Raw genomic sequence first — 15,962 nt, 5'->3', positions numbered from 1 at the left:
TCCGTTCCCCCATGCAATGGGTTAAATAGCACAGACCTGCCTCCCAGGGTGGCTCCGAAGCAGCATCAGGGATCTGAGCTCTTCCCCTGGAAGCGACAACAGAGGTGTGCACTGTTACTGTCATCACCATCCTTAACCCCGTCTCTGCCCACTGGTGGCGGTTTGCATGGCCCAGAACATTTGCACATGCTCTAGCCCAGCGGGTAGTGCACTAACCTGGACCTTGGAAGACCTGGGCTCAAGTCCCTGCTCTGCCACAGGCTTTTTGTGGGGCATTGAGCAAATCACCTAACCTCTCCGTGCCTCAGTTTCCCACCTGTACATGGCCCTGCCTCCCAGGGGTGCCGTGAGGAGTTTAGATGCTGTGGTGATGGGATCCATATAAGTGTCACAGCTGGGCAGTCGGCAGCTAGAGGGCATTCAAAGCACCACCCACACATCGTGCCTCGTTTTACAGGATGTGTGTCCACCGGCCCACATGGCTGCTGTGCTGTGGGGACCCATGGGGGGCAGCTAAGGAGAACGCAACTGTTGATTTCTTCTTTCTCCGTACAGGACATTTCTGGGACCCCCAGAACTCCAAGTCCCTGTCCCTTGGCTCCCCGGGCAGCCCTGTCACTAAGATGGTCTCGGTGGCTGGCAAGCTGTGGTGCGGGTGTCAGAACCGAGTCGTCATCCTCAACACGGCCACACTGCTGCAGGAGGTACCCGCTCGCTTTCCCAGCCCCCAGGAGGGCTCAAGCCAACATGGGGACACGGGGGCGGGGGGCTCAGGAAGCTGGTCATGAGCTCTGGGGCCCAGTCTGAGGCCTAATGGAGTCTATGGAAAGACTCCTGTTGATTTCCATGAGCTTTGGATCGGCCCTTTAGTGCAGGGCATGCACAGCCCAGAGCCGGGATCTCTGATCAGGAGAGCCATCTCTCTCCTGAGGTAAATACTCCAGCCCCTCGCAGTGAGATGTGTTTAGCCACCAGGGTCTCCCCTCGGTTATTTCCTACATCAGTTTCCAAAAGGCCATATTCTGCCCTGGGACAGTCCTTGGCCAAGCCCCATTGTCTTTGGGCCCCTCTGAGACTGCACCTAGCAGTGACCAATCCCACTGGGAGCTTGTGTGGGATGAGGGTCACCCTGTGAGCAGCAGAGCTCCATGTATAGGTGACCACGGGGGAGATGCTGTAGGAACGCACAGGGGCAGCAGCCCCCTACCGGCCGCCACCGAGGTGGGTGCTGTATAGAGGAGATTAGAGGTGGGAGAAGCAGGCGAGGAAGGGTGGCCTTGTGGTTATAGCAGGTGGCTGGGGAGCTGGGTTCTGTTCTAGGCACCGTCTCTGGATCACGTCACAAACCACCAGGTTTTTGAATTTCCTCTGCTTTTGGGTGCCCGCTGTGAGACATCTAGAGCCCAAATATCTGAGGGGCCAACAGCTATTGACTTCCACAAGAGGGCGCTCGGCACCTCTGAAAACCATCCCCAGAGTGCATCCGGGCAAGCACCCAAAATGATGGCACTCAAAACCGGAGTCTAATTTTCACAGTGCTGTCCTGACCCTCTCTCCCCGCAGCTGGGACAACGCTGGGATAAAGCTGCTTACCTCCCTCCCTGAGGGGTCTGTGAAGCGCCTGCCATCTTGTACGGAAAAGGCTACAGAAATGCAGCGTATTCGTATATTCCTCTTCATGCATCCTGGACAACGGCCCTCTTATACCTAGCTTGGCTCAGGGGGTGTTGTGCTGATGGATTGGCTCAGGTGTCTTACTGATAGACATGAAAGGCAGCATGGGAGACTGGCTGGGAGACTGGCCTGGGCGTCAGGAGACCTGAGTGCTAATCCAAGCTCCTCTACAAATCACTCCCTCTCCCTGTGCCTCGGTTTCCCCTTGGGCCTTGTCTGTTTAGATTGCAGAGTGAAAGCTCCTTGCTATATGTCTGTACAGCACCTCGCCCACTCGGGCCTTGATCTCAGTTGGGCCCCCTGGGTGCTACCGCAGTGCAAATAATAATAAGGGAGAACTGCCAGGGGAACATTCCACGAGGAGGAAAAGTCACTTCCTCACCGGCAAGTCTCGATCCCTAAAGCACAGGGCTGCACGGCACAGAACCAGAGTGGCCCGTTGGCTCTGCTGCCAGTGCAGAGGGTCCCATCCGTTGGCAGCAGTATGATGGACGCACTTCTCCTCTCCACCCGCAGCACACGTTTCCATATCGGGCAGGACAGCAACCGCAGCGTGACCTGCATGGTGAGCTGCAGCCCAGGTATCTGGATCGCGCTCCAGAGCAGTGCCCAGGTGAGGCTGTACCACGCCACAAGCTACGAGCAGCTGGCTGAAGTCGATATCACACCCCTGGTCCACAAAATGTTAGCAGGTACCGGCATTGCCTTCGAACGGTTTGTCTGCGGCACCGAGCTATGAAACCCAGGGAGACCTGCCTCTGCACAGCTGCTGTGTCGGGGCCATAGAGACCAGATTGCGGGGATCAGAGAGTTCAGTAGCAGCCATGAGGCAGACCGAGGGGAGGCATCTGAATAAGGCTCACTTTGGGGTCTGCAGATGCCAGCAGGATGCGTTTGGGATCTGATCAGTCATCCCTCCGCAGGCCATCCAGGGAGCTGTCGTTTGCTCCCCCTGGCTAGAGTCAGGCTTAGCAAGGGCAGTCACTGGGCCAGCTGCCTCATCCAGCAGCCATGCCTCTTCCCCCAGGTGCTGTCCCGGTCCCGGCCAGGCCTGTCTCACGCAGAGACAGCAGGCTGTTCTGAGCGGCAAGCCGTGGGGAGCAAAGGCCACAGGACCATCCTGTTTCTCTTCCCTTTGGACCATAGCAGAACTCGCATGTTGATTTCCCAGAGAGGACAGGCCGATGTGTAATCACTGCACCCGCAAACCAGGGCTGCCAGAACAGGGGGGGCCAAGGGACCATGGCCCTCCCACTTTTCGCCACAAGCCTGGCCCCCTGCCCCTCCTCTTCCCCCCAAGGCCCTGTCTCCCGGCCAGGCTGGAAGCTGGAGCCGAGCCCGGGTAAGAGCCTCCCAGGGAGCTCTGGGGAGCCACGGACCCTCCACCTGCCTGGGTTGGGGGGCATGAGAGAAGCCCCCGCCCCATGTCCCTGCCTGCCCCCCGCCCCGCCCAGGGCAGTTAGAGGGTCCGCAGCTCCCACAGCTGCCCGGGCGGCTCTTACCATGGCCCGGCTGCAGCTCTTCATCCCCCAAGGCCCAGCCCCAGGCCAGGCCGGAAGCTGGAGCTGGGTCAGGGTAACAGCCACATGGGCAGTGGTGGGGAGCCGCGGACCCTCCACCTACCCTGGGTGTGGGACCGGGGGGGGCAGAGACAAGGGCTGCTCTCAGGCCTCCGCATCCCAGGCAGATGGAGGGACCTGGGCTCCCTGGCCCGGCTCTGGCTTCCAGCTTGGCCCGAGGGCAGGGCCTCAGAGGGAAGAAGAGGGGCAGGAGCAGGGCCATGGAGGGGATCGGGCCTCGTGGCCCCACCACTTTTAGGAAGAATCCATCACCCCTGCCCCAAACACCTGACACAAGAAGCTAGGAAGTCCCAAGGTCTGGCACTGTCCATCCCATGCCATCATGTGACAGAGATAATGTGGAATGTGTCCACCTGGCCCAGATGATCCCTGCTTGGTGCCCTGCAGAAAGGTGCATTGCCCAAGGGAGGTGGATGCTGCAGAGAGCTTGACCGAATTACCTCCTTTGGTCACATGTGGCAAGGGACCTTTAGAACTTCAGCTCACCTGTGTTTTAACCCCTGGTCCTTCTCTTTGTCCCGCTGGCAGGTTCGGATGCCATTATCGCCAGCACAAGGCTGCCTGTTTGCGGATCACAGCACTCCTGGTTTGCAAGGACTTGCTCTGGATTGGTACCAGCGCTGGGGTGGTGCTGACACTGTCCATAACGGCCAACACCACCTCCTTGAAGATGCCCCTGACGCCAGTGGGTTTGTCCCAGGGGCACACTGGCCATGTGCGCTTCCTCACCTCCATCGAACTGCCCGACAACTTTGATATCATCTTTCCACTGCCGAGAGATCCAGGTGGGTCCAGCAGGAGGGTTTGTACCCACACTCAGAACCCAGAGATCAGCAGGGGCTGAAATTTCCACGCAACAGCTCCCACACACACACACACACACACACACACACCCCACACCCACACACCCATGGAATCACAGGGCCCATTTTCCCACCTTCAATTGTGTCTTACTCTTTGGATGGGCCTTCTGGAGGCGTAAGAAGTTGGGGAGGGGGGCAGATATCCAGGATATCAAATCCCACTTAGTCCATCCCCCGTGGGGCCCAAGCAGGATTGTTTCCCTCTAATACCAGATGTGGGCACAAATAATGTTCTAGGAACCACTGAAATGTCCCATGCAATTTTTAGTGGGTCTGTATCTCATGAACACCTTGCTCATGTGAGTCCAAATTTGGACCACTAACCCTACCCCGGACATCCATAAGGCACGGCGATTTTCAAGACAATCTGAGTTGACATGTGGGTTTTAGAGCATTTAGGAAAATCATCTGTTAAACAGTGAGTGAGTCTCAACCCTCACTATAGCAGAGCTACTGCTCCGCTCTCATTCCCTGGTTCTTTGTCCAGCCTGGTTTTCAATCCTCCAAGAGATGCAGCTTCACCCCTACTCTTGGGAGACTAGTCTGGGTGCAGCAGGGTGCAGGTGCTGAGTGCGCCCCCTTATGGCATGGAATGCTACTGCAGACACCCAGCCTCGGTTTAACATCTCTGTTTGGAGGGGTAGCGGGGAGGAGAATACCAAAGAAGCCCACCACCGTAGCATTTAACTTCTAAAAGAGGAAATACACAAAAATGAGGAGCTAGTTAAACAGAAATTCAAAGGAACAGTCACAAGAGTGAAATGCCTGCAAGCTGCATAGAAACTTTGTAAAAACACCATAACAGAGGCTCAAATTAAATATATACCCCAAATGAAAAAAAACATAGTAAAAGAACCAAAAAAAATGTCACCGTGGATAAACAACAGAGTAAAAGAGGCGATTACAGGCAAAAAGGCATCCTTTAAAAATTGGAAGTCAAGTCCTCCTGAAGAAAATAGAAAGGAACATAAACTCTGGCAAGTCAAGTGTAAACGTATAAATAGGCAGGCCAAAAAAGAATTTGAAGAGCAGCTAGCAAAAGACACAAAAACTAACAGGAAAAAATTTTTTTTTTTTTAAATTAAGTACATCAGAAGTGGGAAGCCTGCCAAATAGTCAATGGGCCACTGGAAGACAAGCCTATTGCAGAGAAACTGTATGAATTCTTTGCATCAGTCTTCGCTGCAGAGGATGTGAGGGAGATTCCCACACCTGAGCCATTCTGTTTAGGTGACAGATCTGAGGAACTGTCCCAGACAGAGGTGTTAGTAGAGGTGGTTTTGGAACAAAGCCATAAATTAAACGGTAATAAATCACCAGGACCAGATGGTATTCACCCAAGAGTTCTGAAGGAACTCAAATGTGAAATTGCAAAACTACTAAGTGTCTTATGTTACCTGTCACTTAAATCAGCCTCTGTACCAGATGACTGGAGGATAGCTAATATAATGCTGATTTTTTAAAAAGGCTCCGGACGCGATCCTGGCAATTACAGGCTGGTAAGCCTAACTTCAGTACCAGGCAAACTGCTTAAAACTATAGTAAAGAACAGAATTATCAGACACATAGGTGAACACAATTTGTTGGGGAAGCATCAACATGGCTTTTGTAAAGGAAAATCATGCCTCACCAATCTATTAGAATCCTTTGAGGGGGGTCAACAAATGTGTGGAGAAGCATGATTCAGTGGGTATCGTGTACCTGGACTTTCAGAAAGCCATTAACAAGGTGCCTCACCAAAGGTTTGCAGAGGATACAAAATTACTAATGCCAAGTAGTGCACATTGGAAAACATAATCCCAACTATACATACAAAATGTGGGGGTTTACATTAGCTGTTACCACTCAGGAAAGAGATCTTGGAGCCATTGTGGAGAGTTTGCTGAAAACATCCACTCAATGTGCAGCGGCCGTCAAAAAAAGTGCACAGAATGTTGGGAACCATTCGGAAAAAGATAGATAATAAGACAGAAAATATCGTATTGCCTCTATACAAATCCATGGTACCCTCACAACTTGAAAACTGCGTGCAGTTCTGGTTACCCCATCTCAAAAAAAGATATATTAGAACTGGAAAAGGGACAGAGAAGGGCAATAAAAATGATTAGGGGGGGTGGAACACCTTTTGCCCCCTGGAGTACACACCCAGCTGCCATAGAGCTCAGTCTATGTAGCTTGACAAAGTGAGGGACTTGATCACAGTCTATAAGTACCTACATGGGGAACAGCTATTTACTAGTGAGTTCTCCAGCCTAGCAGAGAAAAGGTCTAACACAATCCAGTGGCTGGAAGTTGAAAGGAGACAAATTCCGACTGGAGCAGCTTATCAAGGGTCGTGGTGGATGCTCCATCCCTGGCAATGTTTAAATCAAGGCTGGATGTTTTTCTAACAGATCTGCTGTAGGAATTTGCGGGGGGAAGTTCTCCGGCCTGTGTTATGCAGGAGGTCAGACTAGATGGTCACAATGGTCTCTTCTGGCCTGAGAATCTATGAATAAGCTGCCCCTTCCCTCGGTCTCCCTGGAGGCGAGGCTAGCACAGAGCAGAATTCAAGCTGCTCTTGGAAAAGGTGAGCTGGGGCCTTCCAGGGTGAGAAGCCCATTTCTTTTGACCAAGGCTTTCCAAAGCAGTTGAGGAAGGGGGTGTGGGCTTTGGGATGCCTGGTGTGAAACCACATATGGGTTCTGATTTTTAGCAGCTTGGGTTCTCCGCACTTTCTGAAAATCAGGTCCTCAGGATGAGCCTGCAAAATCACTCAACCCTTAAAACTCCTGGCCTTTGGTGCTTGGGAGGAGAGTGGGGTGTGACAAGGCTCCCTGGGTCGTTACGGCTCATGGCTGGGGAGGGACATAGACTGCCGGGTTTGAGAACCCCTTCGCCACGTTCCGTCAGACAGCCGTTCTTTCCGCTCACGCACTGTGATCTCTCTGGGCTTGTTCCGTTTCCCAGGTACCGAGAAGCTGAGCGACGCAGAAAAGAGAGATTTGGCAAGACACAGGTCCTCCAACATGGTCCTCTCCAAGTCTAAGATGCTGGTGATCAGCGGGGGGGATGGCTATGAGGATTTCAGACTCACCAACAGCAGCGAGACAGTGGGGCGAGATGACAGCACAAACCATCTCCTCCTGTGGAGGGTCTGATCTGCAGCAGCACGGGGCCCCACTGGGGGGAGAGCACCAGCCCCACCCCTGCCTCCTCTTGTCACTAACCGCCCCCGAGCCCATCTCATCTCTCATCCCGGATGATTTGTGTGTGCCTGGGGACAAGCTCCTCTCAAACACAGCGTCTGCAGCGTGGTGAGAGGAACACGCGGAGCAAACAGATCCTATGGGGCAGCCTGCGCTTACTCCAGCGGTGGGTGTGGGTGTGGGGACAGGGGCACCTGGATGGACAGATTTATGTGGCACTGCTTGGAAGCATCCAGGCGAAAGAGGAGGGCTTAGCAGAGGAGAGAATCCATTGTTCGTGCAGTCGGCAAGGGGCCTTTCTTTTGTGTGTTGTGCTTTGACCTGCGTGGGGTTCTGCATCCGGGCGCTTGGAAGCGGAAGGTCCATGTCTAAGCAAGCGCACCCCTGGACGGTAGCCTGCCTGCCCTCTCTCTCTGTCTTCTCCACCCAGCCAGAATCAGCAAACCGTCGCATTCACTTCACCGCCACCTTCACTAGGGCCCCCGCACACAGGGCTCCCCGCTCCTCCTGTCAGAGGAAGTCGCTCCAGCATCCCCGTTGGCCGCAGCTGCTCCAGCATCTCCAGGCCTCTAGCTAACCCGCTCACTCATCGCTGTCACCCAAAGAACGCTTGTGGTGGTGGTGGTTGTTTTGGATACGTATACAATATCCTTATTTATTTTCTGTGCGGGGGACATTTGCCAAGGAGCTTGCATGGAAGCGGAGGCAGCTTCGGGCCCAGGGAATTGCATGCAGGGTGCCGACGCCCCAGCCTGCGGTCAGTCCCAACCAATGAGGAGCTGCACATAGCAAATGTCCTACAATGGCAGCAGGGTCCCATTCATCCACGAGCGCTGATCCCAGAGGGTGACCTGAGTGTCTGGAGGGGAGAGGAGAGGTGGGAGCGTCTTGGCTGACAGTCAACAGCTCCGATTGCAGAGGGGGCAGAGAGCTGATCTCCATTCAGCCAGCAAAAAGGGGAGCCGCTGCATGAAAAATGTGCAATCCTTAGCTGGATCCCTGATAGCGGGCAGCACCACAAGGGGGCACTGTTAGGACCAGGGCAGCTTCACGCTCCTTTGGCTTTAAGAGCAAAGCCAGTTGGTTATTGTGGCCTACAGCCGGGGCAGAACTAGGAGGGGCATTGTCCGACTGCAACGGTCTCTTGCATTGTACAGTATTTATGGTTGTTTTTTAACTACTTACCTTTTTGTCCCCAGCACTTAATTTATGTATTTAGCTTCCAGATCCCGAATCCTGTGTGGGGATGGGGAGCAAAGAGAATCATGGGGGTTTACTCACCTAGAGAGAGAGTATGAATCCACTGTCAGCCAGCTTGCACCAAAAATGTCCCCAAAGGAAGGTGTTTTTTACAGGCAGGCTCCCCCCCAGAACTGCCTGTGGGGGTTCACGTGGCCAAGATGGGGCCTCAAGGTGAGTAGTGAGGATTGGATGCCCAACCGGAGACACCTTAAGGACTGGTTTTTCAGAGGGCAGCACTGGGAATTTCAAAAGCACCTGACATGACAAGAATTCATGTGCCATGGACTCTCAATGGGGTTTGTGCTGCTAAGTCGCCAGTGTTGCTAGCTCTTACAGATCTCGTGATATTTAGTGCTTACGTTAAAGCTCCAGTCTCTGGAATCATGTTATTTCATGAGACTCTCAGCTTTCATTTTTTTTAAATTAAATTTCTAGCCCTCATGGTTGCAGAGAAAAAGTTGGGAACCAGGACCCGAGCGTACTCCGAAGGCTCGGTAAACAGAAGGCAAATCAAAATGAACCCCAGATGAAGGATTTTTTAAACACTCTCATGATTCTGAACACAGTCTGGGGAGTTTTGAACACTCTGGTCTGGCGATACTCTGGAACCCTGGCTCTTTTGAAAATCTGCTCCTGGCTGCTCACATTTTCTGAAAACCACCTCTAAGGTGTCTCACGTTGGGCTCCAAAAATGGAGGTGCCCAGAATCACCCGTCACTTTTGGAAAGGTAGCCCAGGGTGCCAACTTCTCAATCCATATTTACTTAGATTGTCAGCTCTATGGTGCAGGAACCGTCATTCTGTTCTGCACTGTACAGCGCCTAGCACATGGGGTCCTGATCTGTGACTGGGCCCTTCCACAGTACAAATAATTACGAATAACAATATTTAGAAACCTAAATGTGTGGCCTGAACGCCGTGCCCATGGCTTCCTGATGAGACGTCTCCCCACGTGTTGGGTCCTCGTCGCTTCTGAAAATCAAGCCACCCATTTAGATGTCGAAAGATGGATTTAGGCACCTAACTTTAAGCACCTGTTTTTTAAAAATCTTGGCCTGTCTGCAGACTTCAGTAGGTTTAAAGACAACCCTGACCGGGTTCTCCCAGTTACACAGCAGCTCTGGTGGAAGAACTGAGTGCCCGAACAATGTGCTTACAAGCTCCGTGCCACACATCTAGCTCGTGTCAATGGACGTCTCTCCATTGCAACCCGCGTGGCTATGCCTGCTTAGCCTAGCTGTAATTCTAGCCCTGTTGCGGTATTTGAAAATACTTTATTCTATAGCATTTTAAATACTTTAACCAAAAGCTTAAACAACATTTTGTGTCCCCAGTGACCTGAACAATATATACAAGTATATTTAAGTCTTCATGCAAGAGCCTTCTCCTCTGCAATTCCTGTCGTCCGGAGCAGCTTTCTTTCATCTCTCTGCCTCATCTGCATACTATCTGTTTTCCTGTTTCATCTGAAAACGTGTAATTTCTCCTTCCTCCCTTTCCCTCTTCGGCTGATTAGCTCCATCAGGTGGTTTGGGATTTTGCACAAAAGCATGATCTAGTTGCTAGGGCACTGGGCTGGCAGTCAGGACACCTGGGTTCCATTCCCAGCTCTGCTACTGACCTGCTGGGTGACCTGGAGCAAGACACTTTCCTCTCTAAGCGTCTGCTTCCCCTCCCTCCCTTTGTCTGTCTTGTGTATTTAGATGTGAAGCTCTTTGGGGCAGGGACTGTTGGTTATCCTGTGTCTGTCACAGCACCTAGCACAGTGAGAATGATCCCAGTTGGCACCTCCGCATGCTACTGCGATATAAACAATACAGGTGACAGGTCAGGCATGTTCTGAGAAGGCATCCTCCGGGGATGCTGCATGAGATTTACTTTCCTATAAGACAGGCGGGTTACCTTGTGTGTACACAATGTGTTGGTAGAAGTGGTTTTTCCAAGAGGTTCATTCACAAATCGCAGTCTTCACCTGCTGACGTCAGGAACTGCCCCTGTCTCCATTTACCCAGGGCGCGGGTCAGGATGGAATTGGCCCAATGTGTCTGAGCGATGTGTGGGTCAGATACAGCAGCTTCCCCCTGGGGCCATTCTCTTCCTCATGGGGTGATCTCCTAGGCCGCAAGCCAACCTACATCAAATCCAATGGAAAGATTCTAGTCGGCTTTGGTAGGCAGTGGATCACGCCCCCCGGAGAACAGGTGGCCGGGTCAGCATGGCTCTTGATTGACAGCTGTGTGTGTCTCTAGCTGAGTGGGGTATAAGGTGCTGAATTGAGGGTGGAGATTTGGGGAGATGCAGAATTTCTTGCGCAGGTGGGATAGACAGACAGTTCCTCAGCGGCATAATGGAGAGATTGTCCTGCACCCTGTCGGAAAATACCGATATGTCACAACCCTACATGCAGCTCTCCCAGTTAGCACCACCTTAGGAGCAGCTGAGCCCTGAGGCGTGCCTTGGAGTCAGTGCGGCCTAGCTACATGCTTAAGTGCTTTGCTGAATCCGTGACCTAATCAACCCAAGACAGGGCAGCCTGCAGCAGCTCGAGTCCCACTCTGAGCACTAGCTGCCATGTGCCAGGCCCACATGGAACTAGCCCAGTATCCTGTCTTCTGACAGTGGCAGAAACAGAACAGGGCAATTACTGAGTGATCCATCCCCTGGCATCCACTCCCAGCTTCTGGCAATCAGAGGCTAGGGACACCCAGAGCATGGGGTTGTGTCCATGACCATCCTGACTAATAGCCACTGATGGATCTATCCTCCATGAACTTATCTAATTCTTTTTTTAACCCAGTTGTACTTTTGCCCTTCACAACATCCCCCGGCAGTGAGTTCCACAGGTTGACTGTGCGTTGTGTGAAGAAGTACTGCCTTGTGTTTGTTTAAAACCTGCTGCCTATTAATTTCATTGGGTGACCCCTAATTCTTGTGTTATGTGAAGGGGGAAATAACACTTCCTTATTCACTTTCTCTACACCTGTCATGATTTTATAGACTTCTATCATATCCCTCCTTAGTCGTTTCTTTTCTAAGATGAACAGTCCTGGTCTTTTTAATCTCTCCTCATACGGAAGCTGTTCCATAGTCCTAATCATTTTTGTTGTTCTTCTCTGTCTTTTTTCCAGTTCTAATGTATCTTTTTTGAGATGGAGCCACCAGAACTGCAGCAGTATTCAAAGTGTGGGCATGCCGTGGATTTATATAGTGGCATTATGATATTTCCTCTTATTATCTATCCCTTTTCTAATGATTCCTATCATGCTGTTCGCTTTTTTGACTGCTGCTGCACATTGAGTGGATGTTTTCAGAGAACTCTCCACAATGACTCCCAAGATCCCGTTCTTGAGTGGTAACAGCTAATTTAGACCCCATCATTTTTCTATGTATACTTGGGATTGTGTTTTACAATGGTGCATTACTTTGCTTTCATCAACATTGAATTTCATCTGCCATTTTGTGGCCCAGTCACCCAGTTTTGTGAGATCCCTTTGTTGCTCTTCACAATCTGCTTTGGACTTAACTATCTTGAGTAGTTTTGTATCATCTGCAAATTTTGCCACCTTCACTGTTTACCCCTCTTTCCAGGTCATTTATGACTATGTTGAACAACACTTGTCCCAGTAGAGATCCTAGGGGGACCCTGCTATTTATCTCACTCCTTTGTGAAAATTGACCATTTATTCCTATTCTTGTTTCTTATCACACCCAATCCTGGAGGTCTCCAAGGAGCAAACTTCCAAGGGAATCCAGTGTGGGACCATAACTGCTCGGTTGGCCATGGAAGGAGGATGATCGTTCCTGTCATCTCCACCATGCTTAAAGGCACCTTGATTTGTCCCCTGGTAATTCATACCAGCCCTTATATATGGTGAACACATCATGAATATTATTGTGCCCTCTGTCTGTGCTTTGAGTTACTTTAGCTGCAGCATCTGGCACCAGCATGTCCAGATTCCGCATCCCCTATTGAGTGTTCACCACTTAGGAGCAATGCGCCCCCAGTAATAACTCTAACCCAATGGCTTCTCCTTTTGAAAGCCTCGTCACTGTCATCTCAGTCCATGTGACTGGCAGGGTGCAAGAGATCATGCATCGGTCTGTCTGTTTTCCCACTGGAGGGGTCATCATGATCTTAAACTGCTAGGCCACATTAGTTCACATTTCAAATGAATATTAGAAGGAAACAGGCCGGGGTCTCAGACGCGGTGAGGATTCGGTTGGAAGGGAATTGGTTGGCATGACAGGACTTTGGATGCTCAGTAGGGCTTGGGCGTAACAGACCTGACTGGGAGATGAAAAAGAGAATGATCTCACAGTCACCTCCTCTCATCGAAGCTTTCGCAATCTCCTAGATGCTCCGAGCAGACTCTTCCAGCAGTGAAGGATGAATCCTGCTCGCTTGATCCATGCAAAATCCCTTTTGGATGTTTCACAGAAGGTGAGGTGGGCTTGGCCTTGAGATGCAGTGGCCTGGATGCTTCCCTTAAAGACAACTAGGTCTCAGTGAGAATGGTTTTCTGAACTACTCTTAGAATGGGCCTGTTAGATCAGCTGCTGAGACTGGTACAGTCTTAAACCGGCAAGTAGATCTTAAACCAGAGTGAAAAATCCCTCCCTCTTCAGCTGGTTTGTAGAGGGTCTTGAGAGGTCTGTCCATTGACATAAAGGGACTTTTGGCTCAGTCTTCTGGGAGCAGCTGAGTACCTTCGCTCCCATGGAAATAGAAGAGTCCCTGTTCAGGATTGGGCACCAAGGTCACGTTCCAGGTTTCCCCCGGGGCGGTTGCCGGTGTCACACGCCGAGTACCGCCATCCTGCCCTCATGGTTAAGGTGTTTGTGTGAGATTGATGGCTGCCGGGAAGTACCAAAGTTTGAGCTGGGATAGAGCATAGTGAGCGAAGGGAGGGCCAGTTGAAATGAGCTGATTGAAATGTTTTTGCAGGGGGTCAGAGGGATTGGGACATTATGGGGCAATTTCCCCCCTCTTTTCAACCAGCTCTGTCCTTCAAATAAATTCTTATCTTTCAAGGCCAAAAGGGTCCATGGGGGTCAGAGTCTGCGTTCCTGCCCAGCGCTACCAATGTCCCGCAGTGTGAAACTGTAGGAATTGTTTCGGGTCTCTCAGTGCAGGGTTCTGTTGCTATCGATCTCGAGCCGTTTCCAGGAATGTATGTGCCATATGTGTTTTGCAGCCCACCTTCAGCTTCAGTTAAGCCTAGAAAAGTGTCTAATGTATCCTAACCGAAGGATTCATTCTGCTGGCTAGAGGTGAACTGACAAGCAAAACCAAAGGCGTGTTCGCTCAACTCCTGCCTGCTCCTTGGCTACCCAACTGTGTCTGGAAAAGGTGCAGGGAGGCATTTTCTCCTGGTTCTTTTCCCATTTGACATCTCAGCTTCCTCCCAGCCTTCGCGTGGCTGGAGGACCTTGGCAAGGTCTTTGGCCGGCCGGAGTGGCGATGTCACGCGGCACTGCGGGCTCCCTTCCCACCACTGAGAGGATGCTGTTTCTTAGATCTGTCCAAAAATTACTTCTCCTCCCCCCCCCATCAGCTCAGTTTGCAGGCCCAGGGACCCGCCTCGAAGCGTGTAAAATCTGTGAGTGACTGTGAAGCTTTCCCAAAGTGATGTTGGGCCTGTCAATACCTACAGGACATAAGAGCCTGCAAGCATCAGATCCCATCCTCCTGTGAAAGACGCTGTAATATGTTTCTTTGCCTTTCGCCCTTAAAGCAAAGTCCCTCCCATTTGTAAACACTAGGGGGGCGCCGTTTGCACACAGCGGTGCAGACCACTGCTATTCCCCCCTGGCAGAGAGGTAGAAGGAGCTCCACTCATCAATGGCCGCGAGTGAGGCCAGCTCCCAGACCGTGCCGTCTCCCGGCGCAGTCTAGAGATGCAATGGTGTGGCGAGAGTTGCCTGTGTCCATCAAGGGGCCAATCCCTGCTACCCAGGGGTGCTGGAACTGGGGGTGCGGCACCACCCCCCACTTGAAGCGGTTTCTATCATATGCAGGGTTTACAGTTTTGTTCAATGGCTCTCAGCACCCCCACTCCACAAACTGCTCAACAACATCACTGCTGCTACCACCCATATGCCAGGCGGGTGCGGTTGGCTCCTCCAGCCAGGCCCTGGGTCCTTTCTTTTTGAGGAGGTATGCTGCTGCTGCTCCATAGAGAACTAAGGGACTGGCATTTGCACCTGAGATGCACCCGAGGAGAGGACAGGCAAGGCAAGGCACAGTCTCCCATGCTCACTCCCCTCCCTGTTTGACTCTGTTCTCTTGGCTTTATTTCTCTGTTTGGTGAGAGATCCCGCTGAGACGTACTGTAAATATTGGTATATATTGCCGCCTCTGTACATAGTGTTTCTCAAGGTCTTTGATTGTTGATATGAATTTAATGGCATATTTTTATATACTTGTTTAAAGTTTCACAGGCACAGAAGGGGTGCCGACCACATTTAAGTTATAACTACTACAGTGCATTAAAGACCAGAACAAAACAAAAAGCTTTTACTCCTGAAGTATTACCAAGTCCCGTGAGGTGTTACGACGATCACATTATGCCTGGGTTTGTTTGTTTTTTATTTTGTCACCGTGGGTTCTTTGTCATTAAGGTCACGGATGTTCAGAGCCCAAATCTGTTAGTGTGTTCTTTTCCTTCGCCCTGTTGTGGCCAGTTTTGTACTGATAGCGGGTTTTGAATCAATGTCCTTCAGCTCTAAAAGCAGGAAACACTATTGCTCGAACTAAAGGTCTAAGCCTGGCCAAGCCACTATCTTCAGCAGGTTCATAAGTCTATTTTTAGAGCAGTCACTATTGGGGGGACAAAGACCTCCACTCTCCCAGTGCGGGTTGCAGCTGTCTTAGGGTATCCAGCATCTAAGCAGTGAACAATAAGAAATGGGGCCTTTTTCTGTGGAAAATGTTGAGTTTTCATTGAAATATTTGGATTTTGAAATGCCAGCATAGTGCCTGGTCTACATCTCCCATGATACACCATAGTCTCCCCTCTTAGCGAGAGGAGGGCAGGCATCATGGCGGTTGCATGGCTATTCTGCATCATGGGAGCTGGCAAACTGGACATCATTAACTTAGGCTTGAATAAAGACTGGGAGTGGATGTGTCATTACACAAAGTAAAACTATTTCCCCATGTTTATTCTCCTCCCCCACCCCCCACTTACTGTTCCTCACATGTTCTTGTCAACTGCTGGAAATGGCCCACCTTGATTATCACTACAAAAGGTTTTTTTTCTCTCCTGCTGGTAATAGCTCACCTTACCGGATCACTCTGGTTACACCCATTGTTTCAGGTTCTCTGTGTATATAAAATCTTCCCATTGTATTTTTCACTGAATGCATCTGATGAAGTGAGCTGTAGCTCACGAAAGCTTATCCTCAAATAAATA

At 51.1% G+C, this 15,962-nt stretch overlaps 1 protein-coding gene across 1 annotated transcript in view; it reads left to right on the top strand.

The window, feature by feature from the left end:
- Positions 1 to 15,187, top strand: part of ARHGEF17 (Rho guanine nucleotide exchange factor 17) — a 241,683-nt gene extending 226,496 nt beyond the window's left edge. The window contains 6 exon segments of the mRNA XM_037881143.2: positions 556 to 704; positions 1,086 to 1,087; positions 2,191 to 2,366; positions 3,783 to 3,794; positions 3,797 to 4,039; positions 7,067 to 15,187. Of these exon segments, the coding sequence (XP_037737071.2) occupies positions 556 to 704; positions 1,086 to 1,087; positions 2,191 to 2,366; positions 3,783 to 3,794; positions 3,797 to 4,039; positions 7,067 to 7,257 (773 nt within the window). The 3' untranslated portion in view covers positions 7,258 to 15,187.
- Positions 15,188 to 15,962: the final 775 nt, after the last annotated feature.

The sequence above is a fragment of the Chelonia mydas genome, chromosome 1 (genome assembly GCF_015237465.2).
Source record: "Chelonia mydas isolate rCheMyd1 chromosome 1, rCheMyd1.pri.v2, whole genome shotgun sequence".
In the NCBI taxonomy this organism is placed as follows: domain Eukaryota; kingdom Metazoa; phylum Chordata; order Testudines; family Cheloniidae; genus Chelonia; species Chelonia mydas.
This window is presented reverse-complemented; position numbering and strand designations above follow the sequence as displayed.